At 49.5% G+C, this 21,044-nt stretch overlaps 1 protein-coding gene across 1 annotated transcript in view; it reads right to left on the bottom strand.

The window, feature by feature from the left end:
* Positions 1–21,044, bottom strand: part of Med27 (mediator complex subunit 27) — a 184,237-nt gene that overhangs the window by 17,525 nt on the left and 145,668 nt on the right. Inside the window, exon 5 of the mRNA XM_075985621.1 lies at positions 9,056–9,163. Within this exon, the coding sequence (XP_075841736.1) occupies positions 9,056–9,163 (108 nt within the window). The remainder of the gene's footprint in view (positions 1–9,055; positions 9,164–21,044) is intronic.

The raw sequence follows: 21,044 nt of genomic DNA, 5'->3' as shown, positions 1-21,044 counted from the left end.
GCAGAGCTCATGGGAACCAGTCCAGTCCCCCACATACTGGTCTCCTGGATGCACCTCAGTGGCTTATTTGCACGGAAACCATTTTGGTTTCCCCAGCTTGCACAGTAACCCACGCCTTCTCACTGTTTCAGGAGTTCAGAACAAATGATGAATGGCAAACCCAGAATTACCCCAGACACAGACTGCGGGAGCCAGGCTGCCACTCACGGGTAATGACAAGTGAGGAGGCCTCTGTGTCCCAGAGGTGCTAGACAAGTGACTTTAGAATGATGAGGTCAGGAGCTGAGCAAACTAAAATGCCCAGCGAATGGTCTCCTGGACCTGCCTGTGGGGTTGACCGGTGGTCAAGGCGGGAGTCTGAGCCAGGGCAGTACAGGCCTGTGTGCGTCTGCACTGGTTTGCAGCACCAGGGTGTACAAGAGGTGGCTGTACAAGGACAGACCGCTGAGTCACAGGAGTGAGTGCGGCACTTGACCCGGGTCTTCAGAGTCCTTTCTTTCTGCTTTGAGGAAACACCACAATCTGGCTTTCTGAAGGGCCCTTGGAAGCACTCAGGCGCACCTTCCTTTCTCCCAGCTCCCTCCTCTCCACTTGTGACTGTTTTTTTGTTTAGTCTCAGGTGTTAAAGGGCAGAGGGGGGCAGCCCAGCTTGAGAGTTGGTAGACAGCGTGGATCTTTGGTCACGTATGCATGTATGTACCCTACTGCCCATGTCAAATCCCTGCTGGTTCCCCATAACCCCCTCCTAACAGCATGATCCCAATGCCAAAGTGCACCCCCCACCAGAGAGGCAACATCAAACTCCAGTCTCTGTCCCCTTTAAACCGACATATGGGAAGAATAATCTGCAAGCTCTCCAGCATTAGAGACTGACAGTGTGGGGCAGTGAGGAGAGCAGCTCTGTCAGAACCCCCAGAGGAAGGGTTCCGTGGGGAAAGGAGCCTGCTGACCTGAGTCCAATCCTGAGCACCCGGAAGGAGAGAACTGACTCCTTCAAGATGTCCTCTGACCTCTGCACATGCCCTCACATGTGGAATACAAAATAAATAAAAGTAAAAGAATACACACTGTTAATTCCCACACTGTCCATCGGGCTGGGCGCCAGTCCCATGTGGGAGGAGTGAGGCCAGGCGACTTCAGTGCAGCAGTTCAGCCCAGGGTTTAACAAATGCGGCATTTAAAGACTGCCCAGGGGACACAGGGCAAATGAGAATGACTTTGCATCTCTTAGTTCTACCGAAACCACAATGCCAGAGACTTGAAATCAATGTTTTAGGAAGAGCAGTGTCGGTGTTGGAACTTGGAAGAAACTTCTTTCTCCTCCCGTTTCCAGCCGGCAGTTCTCACTGTTGACACTTCCTGCCCGTTCACACCACACATACTACACGAAGACAGGGATATCAGTCACAAAGACACAGAGGTGGAAGTTATACACACACTCAAAGTTGCAGACTTTACTTAAACAATTATTTAGAAGACCTTCAGTATCTACACTGAGAGAAAAGATGAGGGGCTTAATTAAGAAGGACTCTGCAGCCTGATTGTGGATTCTCCAAACACGCCTTGCCCATTCACTGCGCCTCCTTTCTGAAAGGTTTAAATCTGCCATTCAGAATGCCGGGGGATGACTCTACCATCTGGGCCAGCAGGGCCTTGGACAATACAGCCCATTTACCTGGTGCACATGGCTGAGAAAGGGACCCAGTGACAATGGGCTCTCCTTTTGCTGGGAACCTGCGGCAGGTGGCTTATACTTGATCTTCCGCTAGGTTTATGCCAGAGAAAGCTGTTTAAATGAGCTTTCTGGAGCCAATGCCCTGTCTCTCCTTAGGGCCAGGGAGAGCTCAGAAATTCATTTCAGGAAGCCGAGGCTGAGCCCAGTGAATATTTATTAGCTCTCGTTTATTTGCTGCAAAGGCAGGCATTGTTAACTTTTTTTTTTTTGCTAGTTGCAATATTAAAAAAGGGAACATTATGGAAGCTGCAAACCTTCATCTTGGCGAACAAGACATTATTCTGAACTAGGGTGTCAGGAAGAGAGTGAAACTCCCCAGAACACCGGACAATGCTCGAAGGATCTGAAGGACCAAGGCAGCCCGAGGATCTGGGGCTGCAGAGAGTGCAGGTGGGGGCAGGGTCTATTTTCAGGGGAGTAAAGGGCAATCCTGCAGATGAGTGGGTGCTCAGTCTGCTCTGAGGACAGACACCAGGATGTCAAAAGACCATTAGGAGCAAGACCGGATGCTAAAGGCAAGGTTGCCCTGTCCTTGCTGATCTGTTACCTCCGTCAGAGTCGGCAGGGGTGCACTCCCAGTACTGACACACAGAAACCTCCTCCAGCTCAGATGAGGAAACTGAGGCTCAGAGAACATCGCAGCTAAGTAGAGGGAAATTTGAGAGCCAGGCCCATGCCCAGAGGCCCAGGGCTTACCCTGGGAGGAGACTACCTCTCAGCTTGACTTCAGATGGGATGCTACTGAGGGGCTCCTCTACAATGTCACTGGCCTAACTCTCTGGGGTGCTCCTGTGGAGTCCAGCCTCACAAATCCATGCCAGGCCCGCTGCGGTGCCAGTCATCGCCGCTAACATCCACTTAGCAGTATGCGAAAGCGCTGGCAGCTTATCAGAAACTTATCAATTCTTTATTTCATTTCAAAAGGCGGTGCACACAGAGAATTCTAAATGATCTAAAATGGACACTTCCAAATGAAGCTCCTAGGCCGCAGCGGGGCCTCCACCTTTAAAGAAACCTTTAAAGGGATGTCTGTCTTGCAAGGCCAATGGGTGACAGACAAGTCAGTCTGGGTGAAGGACGCAACTGGGCACCTGAGAAGGATTTCTCTGAAGCTGGCCAAGTTTTCAGAGCCATGGAAACTTCTGTGTGGTCATCTTCTTGAGTCTGCCCACCCTCCCAGAGGAAGGGAGGAAATAAATCTCACCAGGAACGCAATGCTACGGCTCTATTATTCTTCAGCTTTTCACTTCCAATCAGGACATGCATTTGTTACTGAAACATTGCTGAAAGCACAACTTTGGGGCGCCCTCTGCACAGAACCCAGCTGGAGTCATCCCCCTTTCCCAGCGCTCACCCTTCTCTCCAGAAGTAACAAGAGGCCATTTTTCTGAAGGTCGTCTGAACAATTTCAAAGGCTATAACAAATCAAAATGTTCCCTGCATCTAATATCAAACGGGGCTGATGCCAACACTTATTAGAGAAATCAGATTCAAGCTTCCCCCAACCCCCTCGACCCAAACACACACACACATCCAACTTTGAAGTGGGAAGAATGCGGGATCAGAAATTACCCTGGAGACAGCTCTGGCTGTCTTTGAAGGCTCCCTTTGATACCACCATTTCTTCTCCTCTCTTATGCTCCGAGGCTAAAAGCTGCCTTTTTTATTGATATGGGGTAATTAATGAAGCTATAGCATTAACATAACCTAAATCCCCTAATAAGATAAATTCAGCTGAGACACCTCGATTTTTTCCATCCTTTAAGTCTGACTGATATAAAATCAGGACAATGGCCAGGTGTTCCCCACCCTGTCAGCACGCCGCGTCACGGCCCTCCCTCCCTGATTACAGGGAATAGTGGTTGGTAAGGCTGAACAGCAGTTTTATTCTTAGAGGAAGGAGGCTACTGGAGCTTGATATCAAAAATATGCATTACAGGTAAGGAGACAGGGCAGCAGGGAGTGGATGTTGGTGGGAAAACTGGCTGGGTCTGGAAGCTGTGTGGGAAAGGAATGCCTTGCCATTGCTATAGCATTAAAGGCACTGGACTGGACAACCACAGACAGCGGGAGGTTATGGCCATGAGAGGCCTTCTGAGCCCATCCAGTGCACCCACCCCAGACTCAGCTCCAGACGATGACAGTAAAACAAGCCTGAGCCTGGACCCAGTTCGGCCAATGCAGGGATGCATCTTCTTCCCCAGGGAAAGGCCGCAGGGACGCTGTTGTTCATGCAGACCAGGCCTTAAGTTCAATGTGTTTTCCAAATCTTACGTTTTATTGAGGAGTGCGACACAAGTGTGTGCACACTGGGCTGGTGTCTTCTCTTGTGTAAAGAGACTGCAAACACTGGGGCGACTCACATATTGAGGAGCAGTGTTGGGACAGCAGGACAGCCTGGCCCGGGCAGTCTTGGTCTATTCTGAGGTTCCTACCTGCTACACAGGCCCATGTACATAGGCGCAAAAGGGATCAAGAGGTTCCTGTCCTACCACACTCTGAGGCTGCCCTAGGCACTAGGGTCTACCCTTAGAACACAGGCACAGGACTGGTCCACATAAGCAATTCTAACCCTCGGCTCCAGCTTCTCTCTCTGTAAGTGTCTAAAGCAACGTATGGCCAGGAGGTCAGGCTGAGCACAGAAGTGCAAGGGTTACACCCACTAGGTCAACTGTGTTAGTAGAGGGGGGCACTAGCAGGAGGGAGGGAGGGAGGGAGGGAGGCTGGGATGGAGAGAGACGTGCCCTGGGAAAATACGTACAACATTCTAAGGGATAAACATATGTCGGGTGAAGTAGGGGGGCACATGTGTGTAGCAGCTTGGCTATTCTAGGGGCCACGGTGGGCACCAAGGCTGGGGAGTGGACCGGATACATGCAGAGAGCGGGGCAGGTAGGGTCAGACCTTGCAAAGGTGTCTGGATCCTGTTTCGTAAGCCAGATCTCAGAGCATTTTGTACAAGTTGCTGAGACAAATGCTCTGAGGACAAAGTTGAGACCACAAAAGAGCTTGGTGGCCTTGTGAGAAAAACATGCACCTCTTACACATTCATAAGACACACACATAAACCAAAAGCTCTAAGAACGGCTAAAGATACTTAACTTCTTGGCTGGGATAGAGGGAGGGATGTCTCTGAGGTAGAGGGAGCACAGGGAGCACTTACCTAACTGAGAGGCTCTAAGTTCTATCCTTGGAACTGCAAAATAAAGATAGAGGGGGACCTATTTGTAACCCAGTATTCCTTCAACTTGGGCGCAAGGGCTGCCCTGTACCTAACATGTATTAATGCCTACCTCCTACTCCGGGGAGGCTGTTCCAAGTAACACTGGGATGGTGGGAAGCAAGAGAACCCTATATACACTATATATATGGGGAGGCTGACCTGCAGGCCGACGGTAGGACAGACCGTGGGAGGGAAGGAAGACTGAAGCCTGGACGTGAGTCGGCAGAGGGCAGACAGCAGGCCCGGGTGAGATCTAAGAGAAGTGACAGCCAGCACCTGCTGACAGCCCAGCCCACAGGGATGGCAGGCAGGAAAGTTTAGGCGATTGGGTTGTGGAAGCCTTGTTAAGGAGATAAGAGCTGAGGCCCCAGAGCTGAGATCCCTGTGTGGGTAACATGGCTGAGAACAGCTAAGGGGAGCGGACAGAAGGAGAATAGAACCCTGGGGAAGCAGGAGTCATGGAAGAGATGGGCAAGAAGAAAGTGTAGCAGCACCTGCTGCAGCGAACCACCAGAGGGGCTTCAAGAGGGACACAGTAGAGACTACATCCCAATTTCCTGTTTTGAGTATAGTATAAAGTACTAGCTATTTCTGAGTGTTCTCCAGGGGCAGAGTGCGGGTGTACCGGTTTGTGACTGTGGACAATTTGGGTTTGGTCAGCAGAACAGCACAGCTGGCAGAATATCCATACCTGGTCTGAATTTGAAGGGTGGCTCATTTGCATCCTGATTTGGTAACTTTGCAAGCATGGTGTTGTGCTGCACAATTTCAAGATATTGTACCTATACAGCTCATTTAATAATGTAGCGCAAATTTCTAATCCTTGAAAGTTACCAACTGTTTAGAATAATAAGGAAATGCAGATTAGTAATTAGTCACCTATTATAATCAAACGAAGTCAAATTACATGTTTTCAAGGTCAAACAAAGATATATTTTAGAAAGACAGGTCATCTTCAAACACTTCAGAGATCTATAGAAAATGGTATGTAAGATGTTTTAATAACGTAGGCTCTTTTTTTATGACAATGAGACATATCTGCTCCTGGCAGCACCAATCTACTTCAGAGAAGATGATGGGCATTGAAGAAACTCCACACAGAGTTTTACTTTCTTTGCGGCAAAAGTAAACCACTGGGCAAGGAAATGCCTTTGTGCCCCAACTGCTGACAGTATGCTGTCCTAATTAGACAAGCAGGACACAAAAGAAAGTGACTGCCAAACACTCACAAGACAAAGAGGGCCAGCCCTTCAGAATATCCTGCTTCACAGAAAAGTCTGTCAGTTATGCTAAGCCTGTAGGTCAAAGATAGATGCCCCAACGTTGCAGAGGCACTTTGGGTCACTGTCCAGGCAGCCAGCTATTTCTGTCATTTCTCACATTCTGTGGAAGTCGCTTGCTTGTACTTCCAGCTCACCCAGTTAATATTATTCCCTTTTCGGGTCTCTGAGGGAGTTGAAGACTAGATAGTTATAGTTTTCCTTGTTTACCTGATGCAGAAAACAAGCCATGATAGGAAGTAAAATAGGTACAAGACTTTGGACTCACCGAGATAGGACAGATATGGAGTATTTTAGACTTTGGACTCACCGAGATAGGACAGATATGGAGTATTTTCTGTAAATTTGTCAAATGCAAATGGACCATACATTGTTGATGTATTTATTGCCTGTATATATTATATATATAGTCATTCTATTTATTGTATAGTTTCTTATATTAATTATAGTCTTTTTTATTTTAGACAAAAAGGGGAAATGTAGTGATATTTCATTTGTATTTTAATAAATAAAGCTTGCCTGAAGATCAGAGAATCAAACAGCCCCACTGGTCAGCCTTACAGACCAGGCAGTGCTGATACACACCTTTAATCCCAGTAGCTACACTAGTTTGCCCAGAAACCAGGCGGTAGTGGTGCACGCCTTTAATCCCAGCACTAGAGGGGAATAGAAGATGGGAGGAGACAGTTCTCAGACACAATCTCATTCAAAGGATTCCTGGAGGCAAGATCGCCATTTCAGAATGAGGTAGAGATAAGAGCTAGTGATTGGCTGTTTTATTCTCTGATCTTTAGGCAAGCTTTATTTATTAAATACAATGAAATATAGCTACAGTGCTGGTTACAGCTGTTCTTTGTTCTTGATCTCCAATCCACATGTAAGGGAACAACAGCAATATCACACCAGGTGTGACTACAGCAGCTTCCAAATGAAGCTTGACAAGACCCAAGAGAAATGACCTTCCACATGCCCACCATTGGCCAGTCTTCCTGGGAAGCGTGCCCTAGGCATGTCTGGCTTCTGCAGCAAGCCAGCAATCATGAACCCCAGATCATTTGACCCAGGCAGAATTTGAATCCCACGCAGGTCACCCTCAGCCCTCACTCATGCTCCAAGGACAGTTTGATTTTTCCAGAAAGGAAAAGGAAATCTCAAGTGATTTGAAATCAACCAGGAGACCTATATAAACTAGGCAGAGAACTGGGAAGCACAATTACGTCTCTGATAGTCATGGCCTGTGTATGGACTGTGGGAATGAATACTGGGTACTTGGCTCAAATGGAAACCTGCAGCACCGGGGCACCTGCAGCACCGGGGCACCTGCACCACCAGAACACCCGCAGCGCCAGGACACACGCAGCAACAGGACACACGCAGTGCCAGAACACCCGCAGCGCCAGGACACACGCAGCAACAGAACACCCGCAGCGCCAGCACACACGCAGCACCAGAACACCCGCAGCGCCAGGACACACGCAGCAACAGGACACACGCAGTGCCAGAACACCCGCAGCGCCAGGACACCCGCAGCGCCAGGACACCCACAGCACCAAGACACCTGCACCACCAGGACACCCGCAGCGCCAGGACACATGCAGCACCAGGACACCTGCACCGCCAGGACACACGCAGCGCCAGGACACACGCAGCACCAGGACACACGCAGCACCAGGACACACGCAGCACCAGGACACACGCAGCACCAGGACACACGCAGCACCAGGACACACGCAGCACCAGGACACACGCAGCACCAGGACACACGCAGCGCCAGGACACACGCAGCGCCAGGACACCCGCAGCAACAGGACACATGCAGCGCCAGGACACTCACAGCGCCAGGACACCCGCAGCAACAGGACACACGCAGCGCCAGGACACCCGCAGTGCCAGCACACACGCAGCACCAGGACATGCTAAGCCACAGCTACCAGGTGCTTTTCAAGAACCGTCTATTCTCATTACAATGTGGCCATTGAGTGGCGACAGCCATTACCAAACACATTTAAATGTTAACATTTAAAATGAGGAAAGGAGAAGGTCCCAAGAGAGGGAGGGGTCTCAGGCCGGAGAGTGCCAGGGGAACCTGGGTGGGTCCGTGGGGCAGGCGCTCATCACGCTTGGGAGCAGACACAAATGAAGGCTGTCAGCTCTCATTAGCGTCACCGCAGCTCTCTACAGAGCCAGATGGAGAGCGCGCTCAAGAAACTGCAGGTCCACACAGTGAACGCGTGAACGCTCCAGGAAACCCTCACCTGGGGAAGCACCTGCCTTCACACTGCGGCCCTCAGCATGCTTGGCTGCGGAGAGTAAGCGTTCTGTGAGATAAATCACCTGTAAGAACGATCTTCCTGCTGAGGTATTTAGCGTGCAGCTGAGATGGGACTTCCCTAGGGCCATTAGTGAGCGTCAAGGAAAGAGTGTTATTGGGTTGTGTCAAACTAACTTGAGTCTTTCTCATGGCTCTAGAAAAGCAGAATGCTGAACCCCGGGCTATTGATGTGCTGGCTGATTTGGGAAAAATAAATTTATTTCCTCAGAAGACACGTCTAATGAGGCAACTGGGGTCTAAGGTGATCAATTAGAAATTCAAGTGAGGGCACTGGGTTTGGAGAGAGCAGCAGAGGCTTGAAACAGCAAGTGCAAAGCATGAAGCAGTTTCTGTCACGGGCTCGTCCTCATGCTGATTGATGAGTCTGTTCGTGGAGCGTTTTGTGGATTTGCTGGTTTTTACTATCACTTACCTGGGAAGTGATATCACTATCACTTCCATTCTGGGAAGAGAAGAAGCCCTGCCCCAGACTCCAGGATGCTCACCTTCCCATCCTCTGTGTAGACGCTCTCATTATAGCCCTTCACAATCGTGCGGTCGATGAACAGGCTCCTCATGACAACAATCACCTTCAAAACCTTTCCCAAGGTCACCTGTCAAAACATGAGTACATGCATGTGAAGGCTCACATTCAACATGCAAACCACACAGAGTTGGGCTGGAGGGTGGAGGCAGAAACCATTTATCTGTCCTAATTCAGAGCGAGGCAGCAGGACAGAGAGGGAAGGCTCAGTGCTCATCGTTAATGTACACGACAGACGCAGCCATAGCAAACCCTTCTGTGATGCGGTAATGATAGCCTAGCTCGCTCCATCAGCACCACAGCTTGCCTTCCTGTCTCTCACCATCTGCCCAGTGGAGCACCTAATGCTCCACTTTCCAAGGCCAGGGACCTCTGATCTTGGTTTGACGAACTGTGTCATGGCCAAGTTTATACACGTGGAACCCACGGAATATGGTGTAAGAAGCAGAAGCAGGCACCCAGCACCCTTGGTGAAGCTGCCTAGAAACAGCCAGTGAAAAGTGGAGAAACAACGCCCAAGACAACCTGAAGGAAAGGAAAGAGGCTGTGTTTCCCTATCAGAAGGGCAACATGGTCCTGACATGCAGGAGTGCTTTACTCTCTCAGAACCCAAGCGCACACCATGGACTGAGAAAACATCTAAAAGGCTGGAAGAAGACTCAGCGGCCGAGAGCACCGGCTGCTCCTTCAGAGGACCTACATTTGAAAAATGAAACGTATGCCCGGGCAGTGCTGAAGCGTGCATGGTAGCCCGTATATGGCGGTTCTGGTGAACTTGTGCATGTTAGGTTTCATGGTCTAAGCTGATGAGGATGACTGACCAGGTCTCTTCCTAAAGAAGGTACCAGAACTCATTACAGATGGTTGTGAGCCACCATGTAGTCGTTGGGAATTGAACTCAGCACCCTTGAAAGAGCAGGCAGTGCTCTTCAGAGGACATGACCTGGGTTTAATTCCCAGCACCCACTTGGCAGCTCCAGGAGATCTGGTGCCCGCACCCTCCCCTCACACAAGCATATGTGCAGGCGAGACACCAATGCACACAAACGTAAATAAATCTTTAAAGAAAAAGACCTAAAAAGCTGAATGTAATGGTACACGCCTTTAATCCCAGCTCTTGGGAGACAGAGGTAGGAGGATCTCTGTGAGTTCGAGGCCAGCCTGAGCTACATAGTGAGACCCTGTCTCAATCCTATCCCCTCACCCCCACACACAAGAAAATACCTAAAAAGGCTCCCCAAATGCCAGGGAAGCGCCAGGCTCTTCATAGTAACAGAAGCAATGCTGCTTTTCCTTAGGGACTCAGGCAATGACCTCTCTGTTCCCAGGTGAGACCTGGGAGGCAGGCCTGGTCCACAGCCCACTGGAGGTCGGTGGTCTTGGGTGTTAAGGGGACTAGAGGTCTCAGATTTGCTGAAAGGCCACCCTGCTAGCCTAAGAGTCTCAGCGCACACAGCAAACCTGCTCTTCCAGGACAACTGGCTGACAGTATCTAGAGACTACTTTCAAGCAAACCTTTCTTGTCCCCTTGTTCCCTGAAGCTTTTTGCCTGTCTCTGATGACTACTTCCTTCAGCAGTCCTGGGTGATGGTGAGCATCCTAACACCTAGCTCCCTTTACAGACTCCTTCCATTTTGTGTGCCTTACCTGTGCTTAACATAAACGTGGTAAGAGCTAAGACACACACACTTGTTTACATTTAAGGATGCTAACAAAGACATCATACTGCGCACTCTTAAACAGGTGACATTCTTTAGATACCCAAGAATCACTACTCAAGGATGCAGATGGACTACGAAGGCAGGATCAGCAGGGGCCTCCTCGAAGGTAAGGAGGGCAGGGCAGAGCCTATGACTTAGGGGAGGCAGACCTGAAGACCAAGGGCCTGTCCCCCACCACACAGAAGGCTAGCTAGATTAGAAGCCTCAGTAACTGAGAACTGACTTCCAAAAACACCGAATCTAGAAGGTTTTAACTAACTGACAACTTGTCTCAGGAATTTGGGTTTCTGGAGACGGATCCTGGAAAGGCACACAGAAGGAAGATGATGGCTTCCCACCTAAAGACGGTTACCATTTATGGTTTTAAGATACTTCTTTAAATATTTCTATTAGTCAATATGTGATTTTCATATTCCTGACATGTACAAATATATAGACCTGCAAACCAAATTCTGACATAATTATGCCATGGGTCTTCCTCCATATTGCCTCACAGTCTTCAGACACAGTGCCAGGTGCTTGGTCTAGCTAGCGGCTACCTTGGGCCCTTCCCACTCCACTCCTGCTGCCGCACACTTAAGGCGGTTCCAAGTTTCCCTTATGGAAACGACGGCAGCAGGAACTTCCAGTACGGCCACTGCATGGGGGTCAAAATTATTCTAAGTTACATTTTATTACTTATTGTGTCTATGTGTGTGGGTGCATGTGTGCACAGTGCGTGTACAGGTCAGAGGGTCTCCGTCCAGCTTGTGAGTTCCATGGGCTCAACTCAGGTTGCTAGGTTTGGAGGCTAGCACCTTTACCTGCTGAGCCCTCTCGTCATCCTAAGGGGTATTTTCTATTTTAGGATAGATTCACAGAATTCTAATTACCAGGGCAAATACTACAATCTGCCAAGCTGCTGTCCAGGAGAGCCGTGCCAACCAGAGAGCTGCTCACACACCTGCTTTGCTCTTCCTCATGCCGCTCTTGCCAGCAAAGGGAGCTACTGAGCTGAAACAACAAACAAACAAGTCTGACCCCACTGCTGCTCTAATACAGCAATGACAATTTAGGGTGTTTAGGGTGGGGGACTGTGGCCTGTGACAAGGTTTACTCGGTAGCACAGGTTGGCCTTAAACCTGGAGCAATCCTCCTGCCTTTGCCTCCTGAGTGCTTGGATGACAGGCGTGAACCTGCATGCTTGACCTCCAAGTTTTGTTTTGTTTTTTATTCTTTAGAGATTAATTTGTATTTAAAGAAATATGTGTACGCCGGGCGGTGGTGGTACAGCCTTTAATCCCAGCACTTGGGAGACAGAGGAAGGCGGATTTCAGTGAGTTTGAGGCCAGCCTAATCTACAAAGAGAGTTCCAGGATAGCTGAGATGGTTACACAGAGAAACCCTGGCTTGAAAAAACAAAAAACAAATAAAAACAAAACAAAAAAAGTGTATGTGTGTGGGTTTATGGGTGGTGTGCACATTTGTGCTGGTGCTCTCAGAGGCCAGAGGAGCCAGGTGCCCTAGGACTAGAGTTACCAGTAGTTAGTGCTGTCTAACATGGGTGCTGGGAACCAAACTTCAGGTCTTCTTCAAAACTGCATAACTGCTGAGCCATCCCTCCACCCCACCCCCCACCTTGGTTTAAAAGAACAAAACAAAACCATTTAGTAGGTAGGGTGTGAGAGTGCTTGGTTTTTGTCCCAGCACTTGGGGCTAAAGCAGGTGGTTCTCTTTGAGTTTGAGGCCATCCTGGTCTCTATAGACTTCCAAGCTAGCCAAGGCTAACCAGTGAGACTGTTTAAAAATAAACAGAATTGAAACCCAACCCCCTATAGCCCGACCTCCCGGCCACCTAGTGTCACTCTACCTCCTTCCTCTCCCTGTACTACTGTGAGCCAAGTAACGAAATGGGGTCAGCTCTCTGTAAGACTCTAGTATGCATCTGTAAAGACAAGGGCTCTGCAACGAAAAAGCCAAACTGGGACAGACCTCATGTCTAGAAAACAGCAACTGTCCAACATTAGCAGCTTTCCAAGAGTCCTCAAAACGCTACTTTGAAAAGAATAAGACTTGCTCACGTCACGATCCAACCAACTGTGGGCCGTAAGGACGGCTGATACACTCACTCCATCAGCCCGAGCTGGGACCTCGCTTATGCTTTGCTGAAGAGCGAACTCTGCTAGTTGAAGAGGTGAGAGAAGTTACTGTCCACTAGGCTCCCGTCCTGAGGTGGGTCTGCACTCACAGATGCCTCCCCAGGGCACATGGACGTGTCTTATCCTTCCACAGGGGATGAGGCTGGGGTTTGAGCTTTTGGCAAGAGCCCACTGTACTGATATGTGAGGACCGCTGGTGCTCAGCACACTTGCACTGGTTGCACTGTCTTCCTATTTCCACGAGGCTATGAAGCCTGGCAGGGAAGGACTCTAGAGTTCATCTAAGCTGTAGAAGCTGGATTAGAGCCTTTTGAATTTCAGCTTGCTCTTGGTGATGCTGTATTCAAACCGAGTCAGGTCTTGATTCTGTTGCTGGAGGCTTGGACTCCTTGCACCTCTGAATTAAGTACTTCTGTCGAGAGACAAGGCTGCCTCTGTTGCAGGGCTGGGAGGAGCCTAGCAGGCGATGCCAGATGTAAAGGATGTGGAGGAAGGGCTCAGTCGGAGCTATATCTCCTCAGCCTGAAGCCGCGGCCTCTGGAGTTTGTCGAGGTGCAATGGTTTGAGGCCAGCTAGCAGCAAAGGAACCAGAACCACTGCCCAGGTCAATAAACTACCACTTGGGGCTTAGCCTCCTTTTTGCTGCCACACTCAAGGCTGTAGGGAAGCTATGGACCGTGGAGCTAAACTTCCAGGACAAATAAAATGGTGGGTCTCATGAACAAATTCTAGGCAGAATGGACCCGCCGGCCTGCATGTCAGGGAAGACTAAAGCTGCCACAAGCTGATCAGCCAGCTATCACTGACCCCAGCGATGGCCATTTGTTTTACAGAACAGGTCAAGGGCCTGTCCTTCTGCATGGACTTCCATTCCACAGGCGCCACACACAAGAAATGTGACATAGGACGAGTCAGGCTCTCATGCCCATCTACTTATTAGTGGAACGGAATGGGGAGGTGCTGATTGAGAAAATTAAAAAGGGGGGGAGTGTAGGTTCTAATACTCATCGAGGGTGACAAAGCATCCTTCCAAGTGTGACATGGTGGAGTGGACACACTAGCCATCAGTATGGAGCTGGGTGCACATTCTACAACGTGCCACCCACTAAGCCAGATGCTCCCGTATGCGGAGAGTGCAAGTTTCTAGCATATCTGGATGCACCAGGTTGTAGTGACCTTGGCTTTTGACGGACGGATACAGTACACTGCAGATGGGCCGTAGACATCTTTCCACACTCTGCCAAGGCTGCCATAGTCAGAAGCAAGATGTTCACTGACAGGGGCTATGGGTTGGTTGGTTCTTGGCAATGGCTATGGGGTGTCACAGATAAAAGCTAATGCCATCTGGTAATGAAGCATGCTTGCTGTTGCCAAGGTAACACTTTTCTATACTGAACAACACGGCTCCTGAGAGCTCACTCACCCACTTGTGGCAGTCGGTCCAGTGTAAGTAGCGCACTTGTAAAGACGGTCAAGGAAGCAATGCTTCCTGAGCAGGGCCTCCCTGCTGGCACTGCCAGTCTCCAGAGGGTTAGCCGTGCTCTGGGTGGATGGTAGCACTAGCAGCTACCAGTCAAGCTGCATTCTCCTGAGAGGATCCTAGCTCACTGTGATCAGGAACGTCACAGACAGGAGAGGAAGTGTGAGGAAAGCCAAGAAGGGAAGAAATACTTGGTTCAGCTGTCACTGATAAAAATCCAATGGTCTTGGTGGCTGGAGTGCTATCCCCTCTGATGACCACCTCTTGGCAGCAGAGGTGACCAGCCACTCATGTGTGCAGTCTGTGCACAGCCAAAGCAGTTTGCGATGAGTAATATGTGCAGGATTTGGGGGAGGCATGCTGACCACATGCCAAGGAACCCAGGCCAGATGGCCCCTGACCCAGCACAGTACACGCTGCCGGCGGTGAAGGGGACATCACAGGATTTGCTATTCCGACAGCTGGCTGTATTTCTGAGCCCTGCTCTGGGGAGAGGATGTCTTAACTTTAAAAAAGCCACCACTCTTTAAAGCCATCCATGAATGCTTTTTCACACAAACAAGGTTGAAGCCTTAAGGGGCCTGCTGCAATCTAAGAAATGCTTTGAGGTGTAGAGGCAGAAAGGCAGGCACACACACACCTCTAGGGTGTTTTGGAGTCATTTTTCTCTTCACTACGACCCTAAGGAACTTCCTCCGGACTAATTTGGGAGGACTAGAATAAAGCGAAAGATACCGACTGGAGTTTATTTTTCACTTGAGATGGATCCAGACACTGGTTCGGAGAACTGAATGACTGCAGAGGTTCTATCCCCTCCTTGATCACCACTGTTCATCTCTTTAGGGATTTATTTTTATTTATGGGTATATGTGCCTGTGTGTTTGTATGCTATGTGTGGATGCCTGTGAAGGCCAGAGAGGGAAAGGCTCAGGGTGGAGGTAGCTGTGCTCAGGGGTAGTCCCAGGGGTGCTCCAAGAATACTCCTCTTAGGAAGGTTCTTAGGTGAGGAATGGAACAAACACCAGGTAGGGCACCCAGGCTTTGCACAGCTCCTTGGGGCCTTCTCTTTCCCTAGGGATGGGGCATGCTTGCATGGTGCTGTGCACTCCTCTAAGAACCCCAGGAGCAGCCCAGGCAGCTGTCTTATTTCCATTTTTAACAGAAGGAAGCTGGAGACTTGAGTCCAAGGTCGTTGTTTTTCTGTGCAAGGCCAGGAGCTACCTCTTGCTGTTTCCTCATATCTTGCTTGGCCCATGAATCCAAATGCCAGCAACAGTGACCACAGAGTCAGGAGTCACCTGACCCTCCAGCCTCTCAGCAATCTTCTCTGGCACTGTGCTAAGTACCTCTAAACCCTACCCCCTAGGACTCCGGCTTCCCTCACCTATGGCTTTGTGATAAGACGCTAATAATGTACCCGCTTTGTCTAATTTTAGTGCACTTGAAAAGCCAGCCTTCTGGATTCCACACAGCTGCTGGGTATGTGCAGCCCTGCTAGAGTCATGCTGGGCAGAACTGTCCTCCAAACAGTAGCCTGGAAGCTGCAGCAGCGAGGGGCGTGAGGACGCAGAGTGCTGGCGGCTGCTTCTTTCTAGGAAACAGTGGGGCTGGCTGGAGACGCAAACATCTGAGCCAGGCTGACTCTGAGAGGCTCAAGCACTGGCAAAGATGGGGTCAAGAGCATGGACTGTCTGCTGTACTTTGCAAGATGGGAGTGTGGGATCTGGGAGGACAGGACAGCAAGCACATCTCCAGGGAACGTGGGGCTGTGACTAGGAAACCAGGGCACACGGAGGACCAACATAGGAAAAGAGCCAGGTCTGTCCACATTTCAGGGTGTGTTCACGAGAAGGACTCGGACATGCCTCTGATGGTAGAGCATCATGTCACAGATGGAGGGTAAATAAAGGAAGAGAGACTCAAACCGGGAGGAGACTCCTGCAAAGAAATTAGATTTGAGACACAAAGTCAAACAGCTACAAGGGTGGCGGTGCTTTCTATTCTCATGCTGACAAGGACCAGGAAATGCAGGCAGGTAAAATAGGTGCTAACAAGACAGACAGCAGTGTCCCCTTAGACTCCTGGGCAAATTCCAGCTCTGCCCCACTGGCAGTGTGTCTGGGCAAGGTACCCTCCTTGGAAAATGGCCCACTTCTTTAGCTGGTTGACAGGAGGGGGGAACAAGGGCGGAAAGTGATTGCTAAGCAAAAGGCAAGGAGTCAGCTAGTCATTTTGTAGGGTCGTTCCTGCACAGAGTAAAGGCACAGTAGCTATGCAGTTCAGATTCTGTTCTGCCACCATCAGAATGGTATGGCCAGGGAGAAGCCACACAGCGAGCCCTGGCTTCCTCTTCAAGGTGGGGCCTCTGTGAGGACCACAGTTGGTGCTGCTGTCTCCCAGAGCCATGCCATGGTGGCAACTGCTATATTACTGTTGCCATTATTTTTAATAATTACTAAACACGCCGTCTAATATGGTTTATTTCTCATCAGGTGGCTCAGTCCATTGATAGGTAAACTGAGTCATTTGCTAAGGAGCCATCGACATTAGCAGTTCGGATGCTCTAACTTTCCTTAACTCTCTTGCCTCTCTAGAACATCCACAGCTGCCCTGACTGCAGGGGATTTTATCACGGGTTTCACAGAAAGGTTCATGGCAGAGTCACAGAATCATTTTCACTTTGTATTACAGACATAAAATTCCTCACAATCCTATCTGTCTTCCTCTCAACAACAGAAATGCAAAGGAGGAAGAGGACGGACCTTGCTTCCCTGTGCGGCTAGGGATCATCAAAAGCAAATCGAGTCAACGTTAATGTTTAGATATAGACATGCAAGGAGCCCTACCAGAAGGAGTGAGGATGGACATGGGCTAGCTGATGAAGAAGCAGCCCAATGATTTCTGACCATACTACAAACAACGGGCGCTGTGGACAGCCTTGAAAGCAGTCCTTCCCTAGCACACGCCTTATGCCTGAACCTAGCCCAGAGCATGACTGCCAGGCATCAGGCCCTCCCCAGGGTACTCTGAGTGGAGAACCCAGCAGACTGGGTGTGGCACTGGGATCAAGGGAACACAAGGTGGTCTGGCAGGGAAGGTTCTACTGGAGCACATCTTGGTAGGCTGTGAATTTCCTCTTTGCAGCAGAAGGCAGGAGTTGAAGGGAGAAAGGACAATACTATGAGAAGGACTGAATGAGGAGAGAAGGGATGCGGAAAGGAGGCCGGAGAAACCCGCAGACAGATGACACAGCCCAGAACTACCTTGCCCTTGCGTTCCGTCCTCTGTCTACGTGTTAATATGTATTATGTGCAGACCAGGCATTAGCACCTAGAAAGGTAAATGGACAGACAGTTCATGGAGCTATCTACCGGTCTAGTGGCAGGAACAGGCAGGTAAGGGATGAAGAGTCACTGGAGTTAGGAAGGAAGTGAACAAAACAGCTTAAGGGGCTTGTTCAGGAAAGGATGGTGTGTAGAAAATGACACGAGTGACATGGTGACATATTGGCAGCTTGCTTGTACACTCAGATATTTATTAGGCACCCGCAATGTGCCAAGATGGGATGTGAACTCCTGGGAGGCCTACTCCTGTGCTTGGACATTCTTGGAGGGTAGAGGAAGTGGTGGAGAAAAAACTGCTCTGTACAGAATCAGAAGACAAGAAGGCCAGGGAAAAGTGTTGGCCCGAGTTTCATTGAAGCTTCTTAAACCAAGGGCCCGGTAGAGCAAGAGGGGAGCAGGTGCAAAGATGGGGGTGGGGGGGCAGACAGAGTCTCTGATGCAAAGCCTGCCTGCCCGCCTTCCTTCTTCCTGCTGAGACAGGGTTTCTCTGTGTTAATAGCACTGGCTGTCCTGGAACTTGCTTTCTAGACCAGGCTGGTCTTAAATTCACAGAGATCCACCTGCCTAAAAAGGAGTTGACTTCTGAGAGGCCAGGAATGCCTTGCATGGCTGATGTGTACGACATCTGCTTCATGGAGGGATCATGGAAGCAAACGAGAAGAACAGGGAGATGGCAGCTTCGACAGCACCAGTGCAGGGATGGGGCGATGCCATGCACTGACATGATGCAGGGCTGGAGCAATGACTGGGTGCTGAGCAAGCTGTCTAGTGAGACTAGCCAAACTGCGGCACCCTGGAGAGAAATAACAGATCCTGTTTTAAGACATAAGGCAAGAAGTAGTGAAGGAAGACACCCGACATCAACCTTGAACCTCCACATTGTTTGTGAGTGTGCAAACATGCACAAATGCACCCCCCAACATCAACAAATAACTGACATACGTTGCTGTTGGACTGAATATGAGGGAAACAGAGGAATGTGGGCTCTTCCAGCCTCCAGGTCGAGCCCCAGACAATCAGATGGTCTTGGGCAGTTACTGAGATGACAATGACAGGGAAGGATGGCTTCCCCGTGCAAAGGCCAAGTTACTTTTGAAATGACAAAGAGAAGCATGCTGAGGGGCAGTTCTGAGAATGGACTCAGGCTAAAGGGCTAGAGAAAATCCCACATTGCTTAAAGGATCCTAGCAGCCCCCTCCCCCTTTCCCTGGGTAGCCTTTGTGGAGCTGAAGGCTCACCTTAAAGTCAGTCTGGGTCACAGAGATGCTCTCTCCTGACTTAAAGGAGGAGCGGTCCCTGTGATGGTGGGGACCAGGAGATGGTGGTCTCCACATAGACCTGCCAGTCCACTTAGAATGGTATGACAGTGCCTGCCGGGGCAAACCTGGCTTTGTTAAATTTCCATTTTTTTCTGTCAATACTGTGCTAGGCAGCACTTGCCGTTTTAATATTTTGTCTGTAAGATGTATGCCAACTTGACCTTGATGTAGAAAATTTTAATTCAAATCAATACATGGACAAGGTCACTTTAAAATCCAATTAATATGAATGGAAAAAATGCCCCACAGTTTTGTGAGCTGAAACTAGGAACAGCTGTAAGTTAACAGCTACAAAAGAGACACGTCACAGCCCAACCTGGACCCTTCTGGGTTGCATAATGCAGCTATCTGTGCCCTTAAATACATGTGGTAGTTTGAATAAAAACATTTTACTTCTGTTTAAGGTGGCCTAAAATTAAGCTGAGTTTGTTTGAAGGTAAACATAAAATGTACCAAAAACTCTGAGTTCCTATAACCTGATTTAAAATAAATTAAAGCTGTGTTTCACTCACCCTGGAGGACTCCCTGGAGAAATCTAAGCTCCACTCTAGTCCGACACTAGCGTTTGCATTTATATAGAATGCAGTTCCAGATCTGTGTGCCCTAAGCTGGATATGGGCAACACGGGAAACCGAGGCACTGCACTTTAGATTACTGTTTATCCCTATAAATATCATGCAACCAGGACTTTCTTTGAATTGCCATTTCTACACCTGGATTTTAAACCTGGTTCTTTGTGAGTGCTAGGCATCAAACCCAGGTCTCCCCACAAGCGCACAGGTCTTCTGGAAAGTAGCACATCCCCAGTCCTGGAGCTGAATAACGTGAAGGATTTACTTAGTTTTGGTGCTGAGGTTTTTTTTCTTTCGAAAGAAGGTTTCTCTGTGGCTTCGGTGTCTCTCCTGGGACTAGCTCTTGTAGACCAGGCTGGCCTTGAACTCGCAGAGATCCGCCTGCCTCTGCCCCTCCCCCCCTTGCTGGGCTAAAGGCGTGTGCCACCACCACCTGGCTGGTGCTGAGGTTTAAAGCCGGGTTCCAACATGCACCCCCAGAATAAGATGGATACCAAGAATTAGAGATGTGATAGAGCCAGGATCCTCTCTGGTCTCTGCCGTGCATCTGCTTCTCTCTTTTCCATTTGGAGCCTCAGCTTTTCTACACTTACGTCAGGTGGGGGCAGAACACGAGTGACTAAGCACCCACCTAAGGGAGACAGAGCCGCGTCTGCCTCCAAGAACAGCTAAGTTATGTAAGCCTGAGATGTGATATCAGAGGTGCCAAGGAAACACCAGAAGCTTATCTCTCACTTTACTGCACGTCTGGATTTTCTGAAAGGCTGCTAAAGGGCTCTGAGCTGTGTAATGCGAGGAAAGCCCCACACCTTGCATGGCTTTCCCAGCCCCCAGGTACCTCTGTAGCTTGAAGGGCAGATGACCCACAGAGCAGGCCCAGTGGCGGAGGCAGGGTGTGTGTGTGTGTGTTACTGCGTCGGGTGGGTGGGTGGGAGGGGATGATGGACGGGATGCTTCCACCTGGCATGGCTAAGGTCGCAGACACTGTGCGAGGTGTCTGTTTCCCTCTACAGATTACCCTGCTGCAACAAATTAAAAGCAGCCAGCCCTCTGCAGCGAAGGACAAGCTGCTGCCTTGCATAATGCCTGCCTCTGCCTCCCCTCCCCGGCCAGCATCACTCTGCAATCTCCTTCACTTGAAAATCATACCCACCAGCAGACTTCCATGGCCCCCCATCTGCTGCTAGTATCAACGCTCTTCACACACTCATTACTCTTTAATGATGCCTGTTTGTAAATAGCAAGACGGATGCAATTAAAGCACGAGAGGCTAAATAAACACACACTCTAATTAGGATCTTTACAAGAGATTTTTTTTTTCATGTATAGACTGGAATTTACCTTTCATTAATCTAACTTAATTGCAATAGTGCACCA

This window comes from Microtus pennsylvanicus, chromosome 9 (genome assembly GCF_037038515.1).
Source record: "Microtus pennsylvanicus isolate mMicPen1 chromosome 9, mMicPen1.hap1, whole genome shotgun sequence".
Taxonomy (NCBI): domain Eukaryota; kingdom Metazoa; phylum Chordata; class Mammalia; order Rodentia; family Cricetidae; genus Microtus; species Microtus pennsylvanicus.
Note: the sequence above shows the minus strand (reverse complement) of the source record. Positions and strands in the feature narration are given on the sequence as shown.